This window comes from Lycium ferocissimum, chromosome 10 (genome assembly GCF_029784015.1).
Source record: "Lycium ferocissimum isolate CSIRO_LF1 chromosome 10, AGI_CSIRO_Lferr_CH_V1, whole genome shotgun sequence".
NCBI classification, from domain to species: Eukaryota; Viridiplantae; Streptophyta; class Magnoliopsida; order Solanales; family Solanaceae; genus Lycium; species Lycium ferocissimum.
This window is the reverse complement of record NC_081351.1, coordinates 26439614-26459770: the sequence shown is the minus strand read 5'-3', so window position 1 is coordinate 26459770 and position 20157 is coordinate 26439614. Positions and strand designations below refer to the sequence as shown.

Here is a 20157-nt window from a genome sequence, read left to right as displayed (position 1 = left end):
TGTTCGATTTTTACCGTACACAACTTTCTTATGTAAGGCTTCTGCACATTTTTTAATCCTCAACATGGTGTTTCCATCCCAAATTCTTCATGACAGATTCTATTTTTCTCCTAAAAACAACTTGTTTTATATCAGTCACCTGGCAACCGTATATCTGTCATCTTTTCTTCTCTGAGTGTCTCATCCACTATAAATTGGCTGGTTTCATAAGGTTGCAGATGAATTATGAGCAAAGACGACGGAGGAAAAGAAGACAATAACGAAATTTTAACCGTTCGAGACATGTTCTAGTAATTTGGCATGTTTTTCATATAATAGTGAATTATAGATTAATCAGCTGAAATAAAAAAATTAAAAGACTCCATGGTCCTGCCATACAAGTGGTTTATGTCTGAAATGGTTGGATCTGAAGGAGTATATTCCTGAAACTCAAACAGGCAAATTCTATATTTTGATCAATGCGTATTATACTGCTTATTTACCCTTTTTAACTCTTAAGCTACAGACAAGTTGCATAAAATCCCACAAGAACCTTGTGTTAAATGTTTGAATCTACCAAGTACCAAGACAGGTCCTAACAGACGAGTAAGTAGAAATGAGTCATCGGAGACTTAGAGAAACGCCAAAACGTTCATGACTTGGATACTGCTTAATCCTATGTCATTGTTCTACTTGAGGGGAAACAAGTAGAATCTTGACAGTTCATTACAAATGATAAACATATTTAGCATAGCATGTTAGTTCCAGAAATTCATGGTTTTAGCAATCTTAGTTTCAGCTTTCCATTTGGCATCTTAATCTGACAAAACAGCTAATATTAACAAACACTATTATGATTGTGCACGTCTTCAATATGGAGATTATTGACGGAAAACATCAGTACATTCAAAGATAGATAGCTGACAATTTTTTTTTTTTTACATTTTGCTGTATTCTATATGACAAATTTTTATATACAACCGGAAAATTGTAATGACAAAATCATATCCACAAGATTGAGACCCCGTATAGTCATTATCACAAATTAGTGGCTGAGAATGTTGAGGAGGGACACTCGATTTTTCAATAGAAGCCTAAAGATAACTCCTAAACCATCCTCTAGTTCTTGAATGCTCGACTCAAATGCCTGCAGTTTTTTAAGTGCACTTAGCATCTGTGATTGATCGATCTTCTCATTTCGTAGGAGAACTAACTCCATGTGTATCTTTTCTACTTCAGAGATATCAATTCCTTCACATGAGACTCTCTTAGGCTTCAACATTTTGACCAAACACCAACTACTTGACTTTGATCTCATATTTGGATGAGAAATAAAAGATAGGGTTGACTCCAACACTGTAAGACTAATATCTTCAACTCCTTTTATTAAGCTAATCAATGATGCAAAGTCAGAGTCTTCTATTATTATTGTCTGATTGTTTTCTTTCTGCTTCAAATCTCTGAGACATTTGCAAATCACTTTGTTCAATTTCTTATTGGATGCCATGTATGCATCAACTTGAATGGATAAGTTAGATTCTCCACTTCTGCCTCTTCGAAGAGATGACTCGAGTAGTTTAACACTTTCTTTAATCTGTGAGAAAGCATCTTTAATGATATTACAAGTATCCAAAACATTGAGGGACACATCAGATACTTGTTCTAGCAATTTGACATGTTTTTCATGAACTTGTTGGCTAATTGGCAACTTGAGGACATCATCAACACGATTGTACAATTTTCTGAGTCCATCTAATTTTTGGCATATCGTCGAGTTAGAAGATGTGGAAGTTCCTTCGGATGACTTTAACCTTCGCAACTGCTCCTCTGCACTCAAAATAAGAGGATGAGTTGCAGTAGGCAAGCTCGTTGAACGAACATGATTTGTGGTCATTTGATTTGCCATTTGAAGCTGTTGTCTCAATTTACTTATTACAGATCAATGAGTTTGAAGAATGTGGTGAGGAAAGGTTTCTTCTTGATGAATGGTTTAGACAAAAGTGTTAGCAATTTATATATATATGCAAGCCAAAAACGAAGATAATATTTTTACCTGTTTAGCCAAGCTGTCATGTTTCTGGTCCTCTGAATGTTCCTCCTAGTCTGCCTGTGTCTTATTCATGTACACAGTTTAAATAATGTAGTATTTAATTATTACACAACCACCATTGTACAACATGTCTTGTGAAATTGTGAGCTGATTTTTAGAGGGTTTAGGGAGCAATAAGAATCTTGAAAGCCTATCATATCCAATTTGTATCAATTTGCTCACATTTGAGATAAATGTGATCTGATCAAATGCTAAGGGGCTAGATTTTTGTACGGTTCAGTGTACCAGTCCTCTAATCTATTCATTAAATCACATAATTTATGTGCAACAGCAAGCTTGTGAGACTGTTTCTTGGAAATGGCATTTCGGTTTAGGTGGAACAGAAAGATGATCTTTATTAGAAAAAAGATTTCCTTCAAATCTTCACAATTGCAGTTAATGTTGTCCCTATACACATACCCAAAAATCTTTGTAGGCTATATAAAACGATTTTCCACATTATCTTCTCCTGATGTAAGGCTTCTTTACACTTTTTTCCCCCCATGCCTGTCTTCATCCTAAATTCTTCATAACAGATTCTATTTTTCTCCTAAAAACAACTTGTTCTATATCAGTTACCTTGCAACCGTATATATGTCATCTTTTGTTCTTCTGAGTGTCTTATCCATTACAAAATTGGCTAGTTTCATAAGGTTGCATATTAATGATGAGCATGGACGGAGGGGAAAAAGACAATAGCGAAATGTTAACAGTTAGGGACATGTTCTAGTAAATTCCCATGTTTTTCCTGGGAGAGCATGTTCAAATGTAATTTGGCAAGTTTTTCATATAATATTGGATTATACATTAATAAGCTGAAGTCAGAAATTAAAAGATTCCACTGTCCTGCCATACAAGTGGTTTATGTTTGAAATTGTTGGATTTGAAGGAATATACTATTAAAATGAAGATTAAATAGGAAGATGTTATATTTTGATCCACGAGCGTTATACTGCCTGGTCCGTCAAAAACCTTGTGTAAGTATTTGAATTTACCACGACATGTCATAACACATGAGCGAGTTGAAATGAGTCATTCAAAAGTTGGATATTGGTTAAGCCTATGTCATTGTTCTACTTGAGGAGAAACAAGTGCAATATTGACAGTTCAGCTACAAGTGACAAACAGCTAATGTCAACAAACACTATTATGATTGTGCACATGTCTCCAATATGGAGATTGTTGATGGAAACAATCAGTGTATTTAAGGATGGATAGCTCAAAAAATTTGTACATCTGTTGTATTCTATATGACAAATTTCTATTTACAACCGGAAATATTGTTACATTTCGTGTACTCTGTATGGAAGATTGTATACACAAGATTGAAACCCCGTATACTCATCATATAGCACTAATTAGTGGCTGAGAATGTTGAGAATGGAAACTCGGTTTTTCAAGAGAAGCCTAAAGATAGCTCCAAGACTCTCCTCTAGTTGTTGAATGCTCGACTCAAATGCCTGCAATTTTTTAATTGCACTTAGTATCTGTGATTGATCTATCTTCTCGTTTCTCAGAAGAAGTAACTCCATGTGTATCTTCTCTACTTCAGATATATCAATTCCTTCACATGAAACTCTCTTTGGCTTCAACATCTTGACCAAAGACCAACTACTTGCCCTTGATGATCTCATCTTTGGATGGGAGATAAAAGATAGAGTTGATTCCAACACTATAAGACTAAAATCTTCAACTCCTTTCATTAGGCTAATCAATGATGTAAAGTCAGAATCTTCTATTACTATTGACTGATTATTTTCTTTCTGCTTCAAATCTTTGAAACATTTGCAAATCACTTTGTTCAATTTCTTGTTAGATGCCATGTATGCATCAACTTGAGTGGATAAGTTAGATTCTCCACCTCTAGCTCTTCGAAGAGACGACTGGAGTAGTTGAACACTTTCTTTCATCTGTGAGAAAGCATCTTTAGTGATGATACAAGTATCCAAAACATTAAGGGACACATCAGATACTTGTTCAAGTAATTTGGCATGTTTTTCATGAACCTGTTGAGTAATTGGCAACTTGAGAACATCATCAACACAATCGTATAATTTTTTGAGCCCATCCAATTTTGGGCATATCGTCGAGTTAGAAGATGTGGAAGTTCCTTCCGATGACTTTAACCGTTGCAACTGCTGCTCTGCATTCACAATGAGAGGATGAGTTGCTGTAGGCAAGCTCGTGGAACGAACATGATTTGTGGTCATTTGATTTGGCATTTGAAGCTGTCTTAATTTTCTTATTGCAGATCAACTGAGTTTGAAGAATGTGGATGAGAAAGGCTGTTTCTTGATGAAAGGTTTAGACCAAAATGTTAGCAATTTATATATATGCAAGTCAAAAACAAGGATAAGTTTTTGCTTGTTTAGCCAAGTTGTCATGTCTTCGATCCTCTGAATGTTCCTCCTAGTTTGCTAGTGTCTCATTGTACATAATTTTTAATAATGTAGTACTTAAATATTCCGCAACCACCATTTGCACAACTGTATGTGAAATTGTGAGCTGATTTTTAGAGGTTTTCGGGAGCAAGAAGAATCTTGAAAGTCTGTCATATCCAATTTATATCAATTTGCACACGTTTGAGATAAACGTGATCTAATCAATTGCTAACGGGCTAGGTTTGTGTACGGTTCAGTGTACCAGTCCTCTTAATCTATTCGATATATGCAAACAGTTTTCTTGGAAAGTCTCTTTTGTACACAAACAGTTTTCTTGGAAATGGTTTATTAGGTTTAGGTGGAATCGAAACATGATAGTATATAATTAGAAGAAAAAAAAAATTACTTCAGATCTTCACACTTGCAGTTGAATATTGTCCCTATGCACTTACTCCAAAATCTTGTAGGCTACATAAAACTACAGGAAAGATGACACAGAAAACTTCCCTTGTTTGGGGCGAATATTTAAATTCTGTCCTCGCTTTTGACATTTGTGTGGAACTGGTCATTTTAAGTTTAATAGAATTATTATGGACCAAAATACCCTTAAGCTGAGCGGCAGAGATGATAAAGAGACGGCGGCAAGTGGAACCAAAACTGGTGAACTGTGATATGATTTCATGCCATGATCAACCTAATTGTCTTGTTGGATTGCTCACAAATCATATCGGATCATTGTGATTTTAAAACTATAAACAAAGAAGAGTGAAAAAGTACATTTCAGATTTCAGAATTGAGAAATACAAGCCATGGCAAAATCATAATAACTTCATGTTATATTCAACCTAGTTGTCATGTTGAATTACTCACAAATCACGTCGGACTGTCATGACCTCGAAGCTACAAAAAATCAAGCCGAAAATAATACAAGTCATGATAGACCAGTAGTATAACTTCATGCTCTATGCAACCCAGATGTTTTGTTGAATTACTCACAAATTATACCGGATCATCACAATTATCTGGGCAGTCATGAAAGTCACCAGCTTATATTGCTAAAAATATGTTGTTTTTCTTGTCCGTTAAACAAAGGATGCCTATTTTTGCAAGATATGCTCTACGGGAACAAATACTAAATACTAGTCCGCAAAGGACTCTCCGAGCGAAGAAATTGCACGGTCTGTCCTTCAAATGGACAGGTCTTTAGTTTTTCCCTACAAATGGGCTGGTCTTTAAATTATGTCTTGTGGGGCATAAGTTCTTTAAGGGCGTGGCCGCGTGAGGCAAATCTCGTGGAATATTATGATGCAATAATATAAATTTATGTCCCAGAAAAAGTGATATGCTATGAAGGCCCAAAGTGCAAATGACCCGCAAGATAAATTATCCAATGGGCCTTGTACAAATAACTCAGAAATGTGCATGCTATGGGCCTTCATTACATGTCCAAACTGCCTGCTTGTACCCATTCTACATTATTTTTGGACCAATTTCTCACTATTGAGCAGTGAAGATAATTTTGAAGTCTCTTGCATTTCAACATATCTGTTCTGTGAGTATTTGCGGGCTCTGCATTTTCCCACGTAGAAAATGAAAATTCTCTTAAAAAAAAACATAAATATCAAAAGGGCGACTGGATAACATTCATGACACGTAGAAGCAACCCAAGCCAACATCCTAATCTATGGCTTCCATTCAATTTCTCAACAAGTAGCAAAGACCAACTTAAAATTCTCCAATTTTGCATATATAATTGATAGAGTTTTACCCCTCCTTTAACAAATAAAAATATCTAAATTCCCCAAACTAAAGACCAACAATTCATCAGTATAACTGAGACCCAAATCAAACCTCTCCCAAACAGTGACAATGGCAAATTCTCTGCTCTCTTCCAACTTCTTGGGTTCTCAAATCTTTGTCTCTCCTCCAACACCTAAAACCACAAAAAAATATTTCCATTTTCAGTCCAAAAGAAAGTGTATAGTCAACAAAAAACCCAATTCAGATAATAATTTCAAGAACATCCCTTCACAAGCTGCTTTAGCTGCTTTACTCTTTTCTTCAATCACTCCACAACAGGCTTTTGCTCTTGATAATACAACCCCAATAGCACCACCACAAGTAATTCAAGCTGAAGCACAAAAACCAACATCACCCTTTTCTCAAAATCTAATCTTGAATGCTCCAAAGACCCAAACACAGCCTAATCCTGACATTCCAGATGGTTCTCAATGGAGATACAGTGAATTCTTGAATGCTGTTAAAAAGGGTAAAGTTGAAAGGGTTAGATTTAGTAAAGATGGAAGTACCCTTCAACTTACAGCAATTGATGGTCGTAGAGCTAATGTAACTGTACCTAATGACCCTGATTTAATTGACATTTTAGCTATGAATGGTGTTGATATATCAGTTTCTGAAGGTGAAGGTGGAAATGGGTTGTTTAGTGTTATTGGGAATTTGTTATTTCCAATTATTGCTTTTGCTGGGCTGTTCTTTCTTTTCAGGAGGTCTCAGGGCGGGCCTGGAGGGCCCGGTGGGCTGGGCGGGCCGATGGATTTCGGCCGGTCCAAGTCCAAGTTTCAGGAAGTTCCTGAAACTGGAGTGACTTTTGCTGATGTTGCTGGTGCTGATCAAGCTAAATTGGAGTTACAAGAAGTGGTTGATTTCTTGAAAAATCCTGATAAGTATACTGCTTTAGGTGCTAAGATACCAAAAGGGTGTCTTTTGGTAGGTCCACCAGGTAAGACGGATCCAGGATTTAATTTTTATGAGCTCAGTCTTTATGTTTTTTAGCATTGAATTTACAGATTCATATCTACCCTGTCTATCTCAATTTATGTGGCACCAATTGACTAGACACAAAGCTTAAGAAAGAAAGGAACGACTTTTGAATTGTGGTCTAAAACAAATCTTAGACATTTGTGTGGCTATAAATCATTTCAGTAAGAGGTTGTTTGGTAGGGTGTATTAGAATAGTATTGAATAGGGTGTAGTAATGTTGGGATTAGTTATGTTGGCATTATTTTTTTTGGACTGTTTGGTTTGTTATATTAAATGAATAGGGTGTATTATAGCAGGAATAGTACAGAATAGGGTGTATTAGAATAGGAATAGTATTGATATTGTCAATGTCATGGTTTATTATGTATAAGGATAGTATTGAATAGGGTAAACACTACTAAACAAGATATTAAATAATACCAACGAACCTTATGAGTAAAAGGAGAATTTTCAGTTAAGTTGTTTCTAATTATAGATAGGTAACATTCTTTTTGGAACAAACTAAAAAGTAAAGTGTGCCACATAAATTGGGATGGTGAGAATACTATTTATTACTCCCTCCGTCCCAATTTATGTGGCACCATTTGATTTGGCACGGAGTTTAAGAAAGAAAGGAAGACTTTTGAAATGTGTGGTCCAAAACAAGCCTTATATAAATGTGTGGTTGTAAATCGTTTCATAAAGTTAAATTGTTTCTAAATATAGAAAGGTGACATTCTTTTTGGGACAGACCAAAAAGGAAATGATGCCACATAAATTGGGACAGAGGGAGTACAATTACAAATAAATTTATACTCTGCGTCGGAGATGCTGGGTTCAAATGAACCAGGTATCCTAAAGCTACATACGCCATTGCAGGTACTGGGAAGACCCTTTTGGCTAGAGCAGTAGCTGGTGAGGCTGGTGTACCATTTTTCTCTTGTGCAGCATCAGAGTTTGTTGAGTTGTTTGTTGGTGTGGGAGCTTCAAGAGTGAGGGATTTGTTCGAGAAGGCGAAATCGAAAGCGCCTTGCATTGTGTTTATTGATGAGATTGATGCTGTGGGAAGGCAGAGAGGTGCTGGACTTGGAGGTGGAAATGATGAGAGAGAGCAAACTATTAATCAGCTCTTGACTGAAATGGATGGGTTTTCTGGAAATTCTGGTGTCATTGTTTTGGCTGCAACTAACAGGCCTGATGTTCTTGATTCTGCATTGTTGAGACCTGGGAGGTTTGATCGACAAGTGACTGTTGACAGACCTGATGTTGCTGGTAGAGTCAGGATTCTTCAGGTTAGTTTACTTCCAACTTTTTCTTTCTTATATTGGCTTAGTCTTTATGCTTCTTGTTGTTTAGTGTTGGTTTGCTCATTCATCATCCTTTAGAAGAACATTAAAAGTAGTGATAAATAGAGATCAAAATTAGCAAACTTGTATCTCCATTGTTATGGACATACATCATATGGTAGAAAATAATGTCATACGTGTGTACCTTGAGGAATGTGAGTGTTTTAGTAGGCGTTTGGCCATAGATTCCAAATATTTTTCACTTTATTTGGAATTTATGAAGTTGAAGATGGAGTTGTAGTTGGTTATACTTTTTGCAAAGGAGAAAAGACAACACTTCATTTGGAATTTGTGAAGATGTAGCTGGGAAACAGGTTTGGAGCACTTTCCCAAATTTGGAATCCAACTCCAAGTTGGATTTGGAAATTTTATAACCAAACACTATGGAAAAAAGTGAATAATTCTCGTGGCCAAACGGCTCCTTACTATCTGCATGATCTATTGAGAGAACATTGTCACTTAGTAAAAGTTTTGCTGAACAAGCTTGAGGAGTTACACTCCAAAAATATGGCCTTTACAGTTAACAGGTTCTATTTTAAAAACCTGAGTATACAAGTCCAGTCCCCTTATCTGGAAAACAGACTTCTGCTTTCCCAAAAATGTTTTCCGTTTGTTGAACTGGTTGTCGTTACTACTTTGCATAACAGGTGCATTCTAGAGGAAAGGCCCTTGCAAAGGATGTCGACTTTGATAAGATTGCCAGGAGAACACCAGGTTTCACTGGTGCAGATTTGCAAAACTTGATGAATGAAGCAGCCATCCTTGCAGCTAGGCGTGACCTAAAGGAAATAAGTAAAGATGAGATATCCGATGCTCTGGAGAGGATCATTGCTGGCCCAGAGAAGAAAAATGCTGTTGTCTCGGAAGAGAAGAAGAAGCTGGTAGCTTATCATGGTATGGAAAAACTAAATTACATACTTAGTAGTTGCTGCCTTTTTTTTTTGATAAAGTAAGTAATTTCATTGCTGGCATCAAGTGGATGCATAGTAGTTACAGAAGTAGAGTAGCAAAAGGAACTTATCATCTCCAGTACATGTCTAGTTAAGAGCTAAGGAGTTGATAAAGTTCATAAAGGTAACAGGGGAATCTATTGGGGACAAGTAAACCCAACTATACAAAAACATAAGACATTTAGCTTTTAAAGATTGGAATGAAGTTGATATTCCATCAAAGCATCTCCTATTCCTTTCATTCCAGATGCTCCAAAAAATAGCAGCAGGTATCATCTTCCAGATTCTCTTGATGGTGCTATCAACTTTCCAGCAACTCCAGCTTTCAAAAACATCCCTGATACTCTGTGGCATGATCCAATTGAGTCCAAAAAGTGTAATAAACATATTCCATAACTCTGTTGCCACTGGACAATGTATGAAAAGGTGGTTGTGTGATTCTGCTACCTTCAAACACATATAGCACCTATTTGCCAGATGAAAATTCCTTCTGGCTAGGTTATCTTGGGTCAAGCATGCTTCATGTAGGCATGGTCAAGCATCTCCTAGTAGTTGCTGCCTTCTGATGATCTAGTTATTTAATTGTGCATTTGTAATTGTGTGTTTACATTTGGATTGCAGAGGCTGGCCATGCCTTGGTTGGTGCACTTATGCCCGAGTATGATCCTGTTGCAAAGATATCCATAATTCCTCGTGGCCAAGCCGGTGGTCTCACCTTCTTTGCCCCCAGTGAAGAAAGACTTGAGTCGGGGCTGTACAGCAGGAGCTACCTGGAGAATCAAATGGCAGTTGCTCTTGGTGGAAGGTTAGTTTTACCTATTGGGCAACATTAATTTCATTCTCTGCACCTGTATAGATGCTTACGACTACAGTGTATGTTGAAATTAGTCCTTTGCCCCCTGTAATATCAAAGGGTCAAAGGTGCTAACCTTGGTATGAAAGTTATGCGACCATAATGCTCATAACTTCCCTCTAGACCTAGCTGCTACATAAGCTCCATCTACAAATGGATAAGATCCCAGTCACAAACTGTTGAGAACAGTTCTAGATCTGGTCCGAGATGGACTATGTTTATTAAGACCATTAAATTTGGAAAATGGCAAAGTAGCTCCTGGGTGGGGATCGAACTCTCCATTCTTAGTTGCACTACTTATAGCTTCCTTGTTCGTAGACAAAGCTGATTCGGAACTGTGTTCCATTTTGAGGCATAACTTGTATCCATGTTACTTCAAATAGATCAGACTCATCTTTGGGTCATAGGATGATACTACTATAATAACTACGCCTTAGTCCCGACCAAGTTAAGGTTGGATATATGAATCTTAACTGACCATGTTGCTGCATTTAGTCTCATGTCCGACCAGTTATAATTGGATTGATGATCTTTTTCTATTCATAATTCATCTGAGTCTTTACTTCTCCGCATTCTAAAAAGCCCCAGTCATTTCTTGACTTCCCTGCTCTTCCAGGGTTGCTGAGGAGGTTATTTTTGGACAAGACAACGTAACAACCGGGGCATCTAACGATTTCATGCAAGTTTCACGAGTGGCAAGGCAAATGGTTGAGAGATTAGGTTTCAGCAAAAAGATAGGCCAAGTTGCCATTGGAGGGGGTGGAGGAAACCCTTTCCTAGGTCAATCGGTACGTGCTTTGTGCAAGTTGTCTTTTTCGTTCTTGCTGTAAGAGTTGTTAATCATGCCTTACAATTTCGTTGTTTAATTTCAGATGTCATCCCAGAAAGACTACTCCATGGCGACAGCCGATGTGGTTGATGCTGAAGTCAGGGAATTGGTTGAAAAAGCATATGAAAGAGCTACACAAATCATCACAACTCACATCGACATCCTACACAAGCTTGCTCAGTTGCTGATAGAGAAAGAAACTGTTGATGGTGAAGAGTTCATGAGCCTTTTCATTGATGGCAAGGCCGAGCTATACATATCTTAATTTCACCAATGTAATCTTCACCGCTCTATTGTATTAATTAACAAATATACATACAAATGTACACATGGAAAATTTATTTTCATATTTTGACAAATCAGAGTGCAAAACTGAAATGCGCATATACCAACCGAGCAAATGATTCTCTTCTTTTGTTATACATAAAGTTCTAAGGCAAACACACTTAAAACAAATGATACAGGAATTTGGGCTAATTTTGTGATGACAAGAATAATTGATAGGACCAAAAGAATGATACAAGTGAGGTATTATTCAAGATGCTCTTCCACCTCGTTTTCTCTCTTCTAGAATTGCAGCCTCATTCAACATGTCAGCTGCATCTTTGTGCATGTCTAGCTTGGAAAGGGCAACTGCCTGCATGTAAAATGCTGTGGACCAGTCTGGATAGACACATTGTGATTGCATTGCATCACGAAGGGCAGCATCCGGTTGATCACACATGAGATAACAAAGGCTTCTTCGCGCATAAACAGTTGGAGACACCATTGTTCCCACATCTACAAACTGCAACAAGACACGAAAATAAGCAAATGGGTATAAATAAGTTACTGAAAGCACTCCAGTAACCCAAACTCAGCTAGGTCGTCATTTGCTAGCCAATAACCATGACCTATAATAAGAATACATAAGATCCATGCTACTGCAACAGCTAGAAAAAGGTGATAGTAAAGCATCAAATGGAGCTGCAAATTTCTGCCTGCATATATGCAATAATCTCAACCTCATAATGCCAGTTTACTAGCTAGTTTGGCTAAGCTTCTAAAATCAATTTATTTTTTTCAAAAATATTTTTCTTGAAAGTACTTTGAAGCAGTTCGTGTTTGGCTAATTGATATGAAAAGCGCTTTTGAGCAGCAATTAGGTTTGGGCAAGCTTTTAAAAAGTGCTTCTAAGTGTATTTTCTCAGAAGCATTTTTCAAAAAAGTGCTTTTGGAGAGAAGCTATTTTTCTCAGCTTCTCAAAAAACAGCTTCTGCTTCTACTCAAAAACACTTTCTCCTAAAAGCTTCGCCAAACACCTCAACTTTGAAAAATAAAAACACCTTTGGCCTTGGAGAAGCTTGGCCAAACAGGCTACTTCATGCTACAATATCAGCATTAGTTGGAGCATATACACCAGATGCTCAATTTAACATGGCAGATTTACCAGTCACACAAACAACAAACATGTCACAACCTAGCTACTTCATAACAAACAGGCTACTTCATGCTACAATATCAGCACTAGTTGGAGCATATACACCAGATGTTCCATATAACATGGCAGATTTACCAGTCACACAAATAACAAACATGTCACGGCCTGGTGAACCAGACCTGCTACAATATAATTTAAATGTAAAGAATGCATTGAGTCTATTCCTTGGATTATTGGCCAAGGACGATTCAGTGGTCATACAAATAACTAAAAATGTCACCAACTTGGTGAACCAGATCCCGCTTAGTATGAAATTAGATGTGGAAAAGTCACCTTAAAAACGGGCCACATTCAGATTTTGGTCTTCTACTAAATGGTTGAGTATAGATAGACAAAGAACTTGCAAATTCTAAATCGGAGACATCTATAGATTTGGGAATGTCAAACAACCCACCGAAAAAATGGCACAAGACCTTCCATTCCAACCCCAAAAAAGGAGATGCATGTCTCTATTAATCGACGAAGTACAATTATGGCATCCAATTGCATAAATGGCTTTCAGGAGTTAATATGAAGCATATTTCAGTCTACCTCATGTCTCCACTGCGTCATAAGTCTTTTATTGTCAATAATGACCTTACTAGATTTGACAAAAAGGAAGTTGCAAGTTGTAACCAGTGTTGCAGATTGACACCTTTCTCATTAAATGAATGCAAATACCTGTGAATAGCAATCAATGGCAGTTTTAAAGTCCTTGTCCCGAAATGCCAAGTCTCCACGCTTTCTTGCCTCTAACATATCCCTCATCTGTTGAGTCCACTCTTGGAAAGACAACTGCATGATTGGGCATCCAGCATCATATAAAGATGTGAAAAAACCTAAGTTACTCGGACTCGGGTGCGGGTATCCGATACAGGTGTGGATCTAGAGGTTGGATCCTTCATGATCTAAATTTTAAGATTCGGGGATACTGATCCAGGTATGGATACGGGTGCTGGAATTCAGCTAGAAATAATTCAACTATCTAAAAATAGAGTTATAAAAATATGCCCAGAAAATAGGGGATTATTTATAAGAAAAAGAATGCACAAATTTTTTAGAGCAATTTTGAACCTGTAACTAATATTAAGTATAGATGCATCTCCTTACTATTTTTTGGTGTAACATGGGTATTGCAAATGATATAGAGGTGTAAAATGGCTATTGCAATAGCCCTAGCTTTTGTTTTGATTTCAGCAATCATTGCCTGTATCAAATTTCTCTATCGATTTTGATCAAAGCACCCGAAATCTTTTGACCAAATCGGGTACGGATCCCACACCCATGTCGTGTCGACACGGGTGCGGCACCGAAAGTGAAGAGTCCGAGTAACTTAGAAAAAAACAGACTTTTCAAAGTGGTAGTTCTGGTCAAAAGAATTACCTCATTTGTCCCTTCATCGTCTTTATAATGTGTCATTACCAAAATCTGATGAATAGCTGTGAGATCCATTCTTGAACAAGCATCCCCCATTGCAGAAAGAGGGTGCTGTGGAGTTGGTGGAGCTTCTTCATTCTTAGGAATACCCAACATTGCATGAGATGCAACCTGCAACCAGATTATCAGAAACTCCTCTCAACCTCTAATTGAATAAAACAAAACAATCACTTAGAGCTAAATATTGGAAAGAGTCAAACTTCCTACCGGAAGCAGTTGCTCATAATTGCTTGTGACAAAAAGAACAGAAGATGTGAAAACATGCTTCTACATTATTATTTTTTCCCCGTATTTTTTGGAAGGGGAAATGATAGAAAACTATGCATCGAGAAAAAGAGTAGATTATGGTGGTAGGACTAACATCAGGTTTACTTTGCAATGGACCAAGTGTTGAAACGAGGTCTTTGGTATTTGGTCGCTCCCTGGGTTCATACTGCAAGCATCGTGAAGCCAGATCAAATACAACTGTTGCCTCTTCTGTTGAGAAATTTCCCTCCAAATGTGAATCCATTAATAGAAGAATATTTTTGCCCCGTATCATATCAAGTGCCTGAAACATAAGGAATGAACTGAGCAACAAGAGTTTCTGTGCAATAAAAAGAGGAGGAATTGCAAAAGAAAAATAACGTAACACAATGATACCAATATGGAATGCTCTTCAAGAGAAAGTGAAGAAATATACTCTACATGAATGTTAACACCAAATAAATTTCTCCTCTTCCCTTAGAAAGTTGAAGCAAAGGTACATAAAATGTCTGAGGAAGTTTAGTCAAAACAGTCTTAAAACTCATAACGTTCCACCAAGCCTAATGTCCGACTACCCTCCTATTGCTGCTCTAGCAACAAAATCTGTACAGTCTTAGACACCAAAGATAGTTGCTTGTCTCACAAATAATTTCCAGAGCACCAGCACATAAATACAACACAACAGAGCCTAAAATAGTGTCCCCATCACTAATAAGGTGACACTCCCTGAGATTTGGAGCAAGAAGAAATGGACATACTGGGTTACAACTGACGAACAGACTCTAAGAAACTTACATGACCAGGAGGGATATGTTTTCCACTTAGCAGGTCCAAAAGGACAGTTCCATAGCTGAAAACAACACTTTCTTGAGTAACTCTTCCTGCAAATAGACAAGAAATTCTTCATGCCCTAAAATAAGTTTAACATTGAGAATGATAATAAATAGAAAGTGATAGATATCAGTAGAATCACTGATGTAGTTCATAATGGCATCTCGCCTTTTTCAATTGTCATATTTAAGTTCCATCACCCCTTCTCCAAAAAAAACACCAAAAGCAGGAATGCGACTTAGAACTACCAGCGCATAAGTGTATAATACATGGCTATGCAGGATATGAATTCCGAAATCACTCTAAAGGTGTCAGATAATATGAAAGAAGATCTCTTCTTTGTGAATTGTCCTAAAAGGATATAGTCCCACCCCCACTCCCTCCACCAAGCTATCAGTTTCCAGTAGCTGGTTAGTGATAGTAGTTTACTGGCAAGCAAAAATCTGAATGTCTTGGTCAGAAATAAATAATTCATATGGAAAGAGGTCATCCGTCAAAGATAAAATGATCACATAGTGTATATTAGGTTATTGGACATGCAGAAGGCAGCAAATTCAATTGATAGCTTATTCACCGCTGCTTCTCTTCCTCCTCCTCAGATTTCAATTCAAAACTCTTTGAGTTTACGTGATGTTGAATTGTGTGACAACTCATCTAAAGGCTAAGGATGTTAGTGATGTCAGACCTCTGCCTGCTCCAGTACCAGATTAAACTTTTTTTTTTTTGGCTAAAAATGGATATCATGTTCAATTGTGTAACCATCTCACATAAAACCTTAAACTGTTTGACAAGGGACATTTTAACAGATCCTTCTTCCATGAGCATTTACATATTGTTGTGTTTGAAAGTTCAGCAGAAATAGCATACTAATCAGTTGGTGCTTGCAGCTATATTTTTAGCTATTACCAGCACAAATTAGATTGTGAAAAGTGGTCACGGAAGTTATATGTAAAAATGAAGCTAGTGAACGGTGGTGCAAGTTTTTGCTTCATTTTTGCTCCATTTTTTTACTGCTGACTTGGTCTACAGAGAGCTACAACTTCTGTTCTAAATTTTCTTCATTTTCTCACATCACAGAATTATGTCTATGAGGCAAGAGCCTTCCAATCTACCATCTACTAGAATATCAAGAAGTCACAGCAAACATAGTTGCATTTAAATGTCAGGATACGAATACTAGTTTTGGTCCTGTGTTAACACCCAAGGAGTAGATATCTCAAGAGGCACACACTATTCAAGAAGTATTGGACTCAGATATATATTTCAAAGAAACAACAGACTTAAGATTCTTCGACACGTAGATTGAGATGAGCAAACTATTATATAAATCATCCAAGTAAACATTCAATCTGGTCATCGAGGGAGCTCAAGACATGTTTCTTGGTTACAAATTTACAAGTAAATAGCAAAGTTACTCCATCCATCCTCATATATAACACATGTGGAATCCTTCTCTTTTTACATGAGCTCCAGCCATCATCACCAAATGACTGTCTCGTTCAAGGAGATTTATACCAGCCCCAAATTTCCAGTTCCACATAACATCACTATCCATGGAAATAATGCTACGAGAAAAGCTTTGAAACTCAACAGAGACAAAATGTTTGAAACTTTACCATTTCTTAAATACTCAGGAGGTGTATAAGCGAGGTTTGTGCTATAACTTTTACCATCCCTGCTATTTTTCATCAACCCAAAACAAGAAAGACGGGGATCGCCACCCTGCCAAAAATCATTTACCAAATTAACACAATGGCACAAGTAAATTCAGAAGTCTACATTACCCTATTCTGTTCACTGGAAGGGGAAAAGCAGTAGAGGAAAAGAACAAAGCTATCACCCTAGAATGTAAAAAGGACATTTTAAGCTAAAAAAGAAGAGGTCTGTCAAAACACCTCGTCAAAGAGAACTCGATATGCGTTCAAGTCATGGTATAGTGGTCGACCTTCGCTGCTACAGTAATCCAATGCTTCAGCAATATATAGAGCCACTCTTAAACGCATGGCCCATTCAAGGGTTTGATTCTCCCCTGCATAGAAGGAAAGAAACAGTGCAATTCCACAGACACCATGAGATGAAGCAATATACCATATAAAACTTTAATACATTGCATCAGATTAACTAGGGAAGAAACAATCCATAAAAGCAACAAAGCAAGAAACAGGATAAGTTAACAAATAATCCAAATATATACAAACAAAAGGTACAGCGTATTCCACACACCCCATAAAAATTTTAAGCTCTTAAATATCCCTCCCCCAATTCCATGCTTAAAATAGAAATGCTGTGCTCGTGGATAATCTGCGCAATTTTCCATGTTATGCCTTTTACGACAAAAGTTAATTTTTTAGTGCCCCAAATAACCATGTTGCCTCTCTAATGTGCAAAAGGAGATGGTAGCTAATCAGCTAAGACATAAATTAGTCGATAAACCAAAAAGCACGGTTACTACTTAATATCTCCCAACACCTGTCGGAGCAACGCAATTAATGTTAACTTAAGTCCTTTCTCTAACTATGAACAATCAAAGTATCGTGATTTTTCTCTTCACTCCCATAAAAAACTGCATTAAAGCTAAAAAAAGAACAGCAGTAAAATATAAGCATACAGTGAAATAGATGTTTTGCAAGTGTATCATTTGGCATGTACTCAGCTACAAGCAGCCTCTCATCCCCATCAGAGCAGTACCCAATCAAATTAGCCAGCCTTTTATGCCTCAATTTCCCAACACCTGATGCTTCCTCCTAATTACACCAAAAAACAAACAAAAAAATAAAAATCAGAAACCAATAACAGTAACCCCTCAATCCTAAATTAGTTAATGTATTGAAAACAGATGGCTGACATCTTATTAACTTGAATTAATCCTTTGCTACTATGTGAAGTAAAAAGGCTTTATGTCTTTTAAGAATACTACACTATAAACAACAAGTATGAAAAAAAAAAAAAAACCCTAACTTCATAAAGAAGACCAAAAAGACCAAGAAGTACCGCAAATTGTTTAGGATCAGGCCAAGCAGATTTAGTAAATTTCTTAACAGCGATCCAACGTCGATTCTGCAAACGCCCTTTATAAACCATATTAGGTGCTTTTTCCCCACTTTCAGAAACTATACACTCTGAATTGAAGTTATTCGTAGCTGCTTTCAGCTCAGATAGTGAAAATTCAGAGAATATCGGTACACCACCATCTCCGACGGCGGCTCCGGCGCCGGTGCCGTTGGAGGCGCGTGGATGACTCACGCGCAGATCTTTCTCTGAGCTACGCTCTTTCAAAATTAACGATTGACAACAACCCATGATGAACACAAGTAATAATAACTCAAGATTGAAAATCTTTTCAATTAAACACCATAACTAATAACAAGATACTAGTGCTGCCAAAAAAGAGAATACAACTTTATATGAATAAATTAATCAGATAAATATAGCTTTGTTTTTTTTCCTTTCTTTTTTTTTCTTTTTTGGTTTTGGGTTAATATACAGCTAGGAGGATATGGCGGAGATGAAATGGAATTTATGGAAGTACTGCAAAGGTGAAAGTGAAAAAACTTAAAAACTGTGCTTTCATTGACTCATTTGTCTTTCTCTTACGCCTTTTCTGTTCTGACAAAGCTTTCTGTGTTTTACTTTGTACCTTGTTTTGTCCTGGAAAAATAATAATTATGAGGGTGTTTTGGTCCTTTTAGTACTGTGTGGATTGTAAAAATCCGCGGTAAAGAATCTTTAAAAAAATTACTCTAAAATTCTTACAGTCGATGATGTACGCATGATTTTTTATAAGTGATGTCATATTTGAATGAACTTACCGTGCAATAGCTTTCCGGTCAAATTTATGTTTTTAAATTTGCTTTATAATGTCATTCTAGAATGTAAATTTATAATGTAGTTTGACTCAAAATAAATTCTAGCTTAGAAGATTTTATTGCTCTTTAACTTGGTTAGAGGTTGGTGGCAGTAGGTAGGCTCCAGAGGATTCGAACTCCCTCGGTGAAAAATTACATTACAAATATAAGGTTAAAATTATTTTTTACGTATATATATTAGATGTTGAATCCCCTTGACTTCTTCTTTTATTTACTTCATCATATTTTTGAACCCCTAAAATCGAAAATTAAGCCTATCATGTTTACTTTCTGTTTCGAGCCTTACTAGCATTTTATACTTTAATAGATAAAACGGACAAAAAATTATAATTTCCTCTTTTTATATCAAATACTTAACTTTAATTTTGCTATAGAGAGTAAAAAAATTAGTTGATGGTGGCTCAGTCGTGGAGCGATAACTTAGCAATGAGTATTTACACAAATCGATGCAATTTATTATGGTTAAGTAATTTAATAAAATAAATATATACATTAATTAATCATGGTTAAGTTGTAGTTGTATATATCCAAACACATGTCATATATTCATTGGTTTGATATAAATACCCGGTGCGAATAAATTTTTACCTTAGCAATGGTGTTCACCCGAACACATATTGCTGAAATACTATATCGTGTAGACATATTAATTATTACGTATTATATATTCATCTTGACATATACTCCCTCTGTTTCAATTTATATGAACCCATTTGACTGGACACGACATTTAAGAAAGAGGGAAGACTTTTGAAACTTGTGGTTTAAAATAAGCGCTTGAAAATTTGTGTATTTGTAAATCATTCATAAAGTGAATTTGTTTAAATTAGGAAAGGAAGTCGTTATTTTTGTGCCTAACTAAATAAGAAATATGTTCAAACAAATTGAAATAAAGGGAGTATATAATATATATTTCTTCTTGAAAATTCAAACACCTTTGACAAGAAACTGGCTTCGCCCCTAAGTAAATTCCGTTGGAAAATCGGGGTTCATACGTGCCACGTCAAACCATTTTTTATTCAACAAGGACCTTCACGTGGGCTTCCTTTTAAGCCTGTGACTCTCACCCACGTTGGCTCGTCCTTGTGCAGCGTCTTTGTAGGGATCTGCGTGCAATGACAGCATTCCCAC

At 36.7% G+C, this 20157-nt stretch overlaps 4 protein-coding genes across 4 annotated transcripts; 1 reads left to right on the top strand and 3 right to left on the bottom strand.

Annotated features, from left to right (window-relative positions):
- Window positions 1-713: 713 nt before the first annotated feature.
- Window positions 714-1898, bottom strand: LOC132035258 (uncharacterized). The gene has a single exon (XM_059425531.1). It carries the CDS (start codon window positions 1883-1885, stop codon window positions 1025-1027), a length of 861 nt encoding a protein of 286 aa, XP_059281514.1. The 5' UTR covers window positions 1886-1898; the 3' UTR covers window positions 714-1024.
- Window positions 1899-3421: 1523 nt separating this feature from the next.
- On the bottom strand, window positions 3422-4712 carry LOC132035257 (uncharacterized). Its single transcript, XM_059425530.1, has one exon. The coding sequence runs from the start codon at window positions 4288-4290 to the stop codon at window positions 3427-3429; it is 864 nt and encodes a 287-aa protein (XP_059281513.1). The 5' UTR covers window positions 4291-4712; the 3' UTR covers window positions 3422-3426.
- A 1375-nt stretch (window positions 4713-6087) lies between these two features.
- Window positions 6088-11573, top strand: LOC132033051 (ATP-dependent zinc metalloprotease FTSH, chloroplastic). Its single transcript, XM_059422909.1, has 6 exons — window positions 6088-7189; window positions 8089-8501; window positions 9203-9449; window positions 10127-10310; window positions 10975-11146; window positions 11231-11573. Exons 1-6 carry the CDS (start codon window positions 6319-6321, stop codon window positions 11450-11452), a joined length of 2109 nt encoding a protein of 702 aa, XP_059278892.1. The 5' UTR covers window positions 6088-6318; the 3' UTR covers window positions 11453-11573.
- Window positions 11553-18770, bottom strand: LOC132033052 (serine/threonine-protein kinase BSK1). The gene is made up of 9 exons (XM_059422910.1): window positions 18152-18770; window positions 17769-17904; window positions 17056-17189; window positions 16777-16882; window positions 15125-15210; window positions 14445-14633; window positions 14030-14194; window positions 13328-13441; window positions 11553-11974 (listed from the first exon to the last, which is right to left on the bottom strand). The coding sequence occupies exons 1-9, from the start codon at window positions 18458-18460 to the stop codon at window positions 11723-11725; spliced, it is 1491 nt and encodes a 496-aa protein (XP_059278893.1). The 5' UTR covers window positions 18461-18770; the 3' UTR covers window positions 11553-11722.
- Window positions 18771-20157: the final 1387 nt, after the last annotated feature.

Coding starts and splice junctions, on each gene's coding strand:
- LOC132035258 (XM_059425531.1), bottom strand. CDS start 1,885: ATGGCAAATCAAATGACCACAAATCATGTTCGTTCAACGAGCTTGCCT.
- LOC132035257 (XM_059425530.1), bottom strand. CDS start 4,290: ATGCCAAATCAAATGACCACAAATCATGTTCGTTCCACGAGCTTGCCT.
- LOC132033051 (XM_059422909.1), top strand. CDS start 6,319: ATGGCAAATTCTCTGCTCTCTTCCAACTTCTTGGGTTCTCAAATCTTT. Junction 7,190..8,088: donor TCTTTTGGTAGGTCCACCAG/GTAAGACGGATC, acceptor ACGCCATTGCAG/GTACTGGGAAGACCCTTTTG. Junction 11,147..11,230: donor ACCCTTTCCTAGGTCAATCG/GTACGTGCTTTG, acceptor GTTTAATTTCAG/ATGTCATCCCAGAAAGACTA.
- LOC132033052 (XM_059422910.1), bottom strand. CDS start 18,460: ATGGGTTGTTGTCAATCGTTAATTTTGAAAGAGCGTAGCTCAGAGAAA. Junction 14,634..15,124: donor AACATATCCCTCCTGGTCAT/GTAAGTTTCTTA, acceptor CTTATGTTTCAG/GCACTTGATATGATACGGGG. Junction 13,442..14,029: donor ACGATGAAGGGACAAATGAG/GTAATTCTTTTG, acceptor CCAATCATGCAG/TTGTCTTTCCAAGAGTGGAC.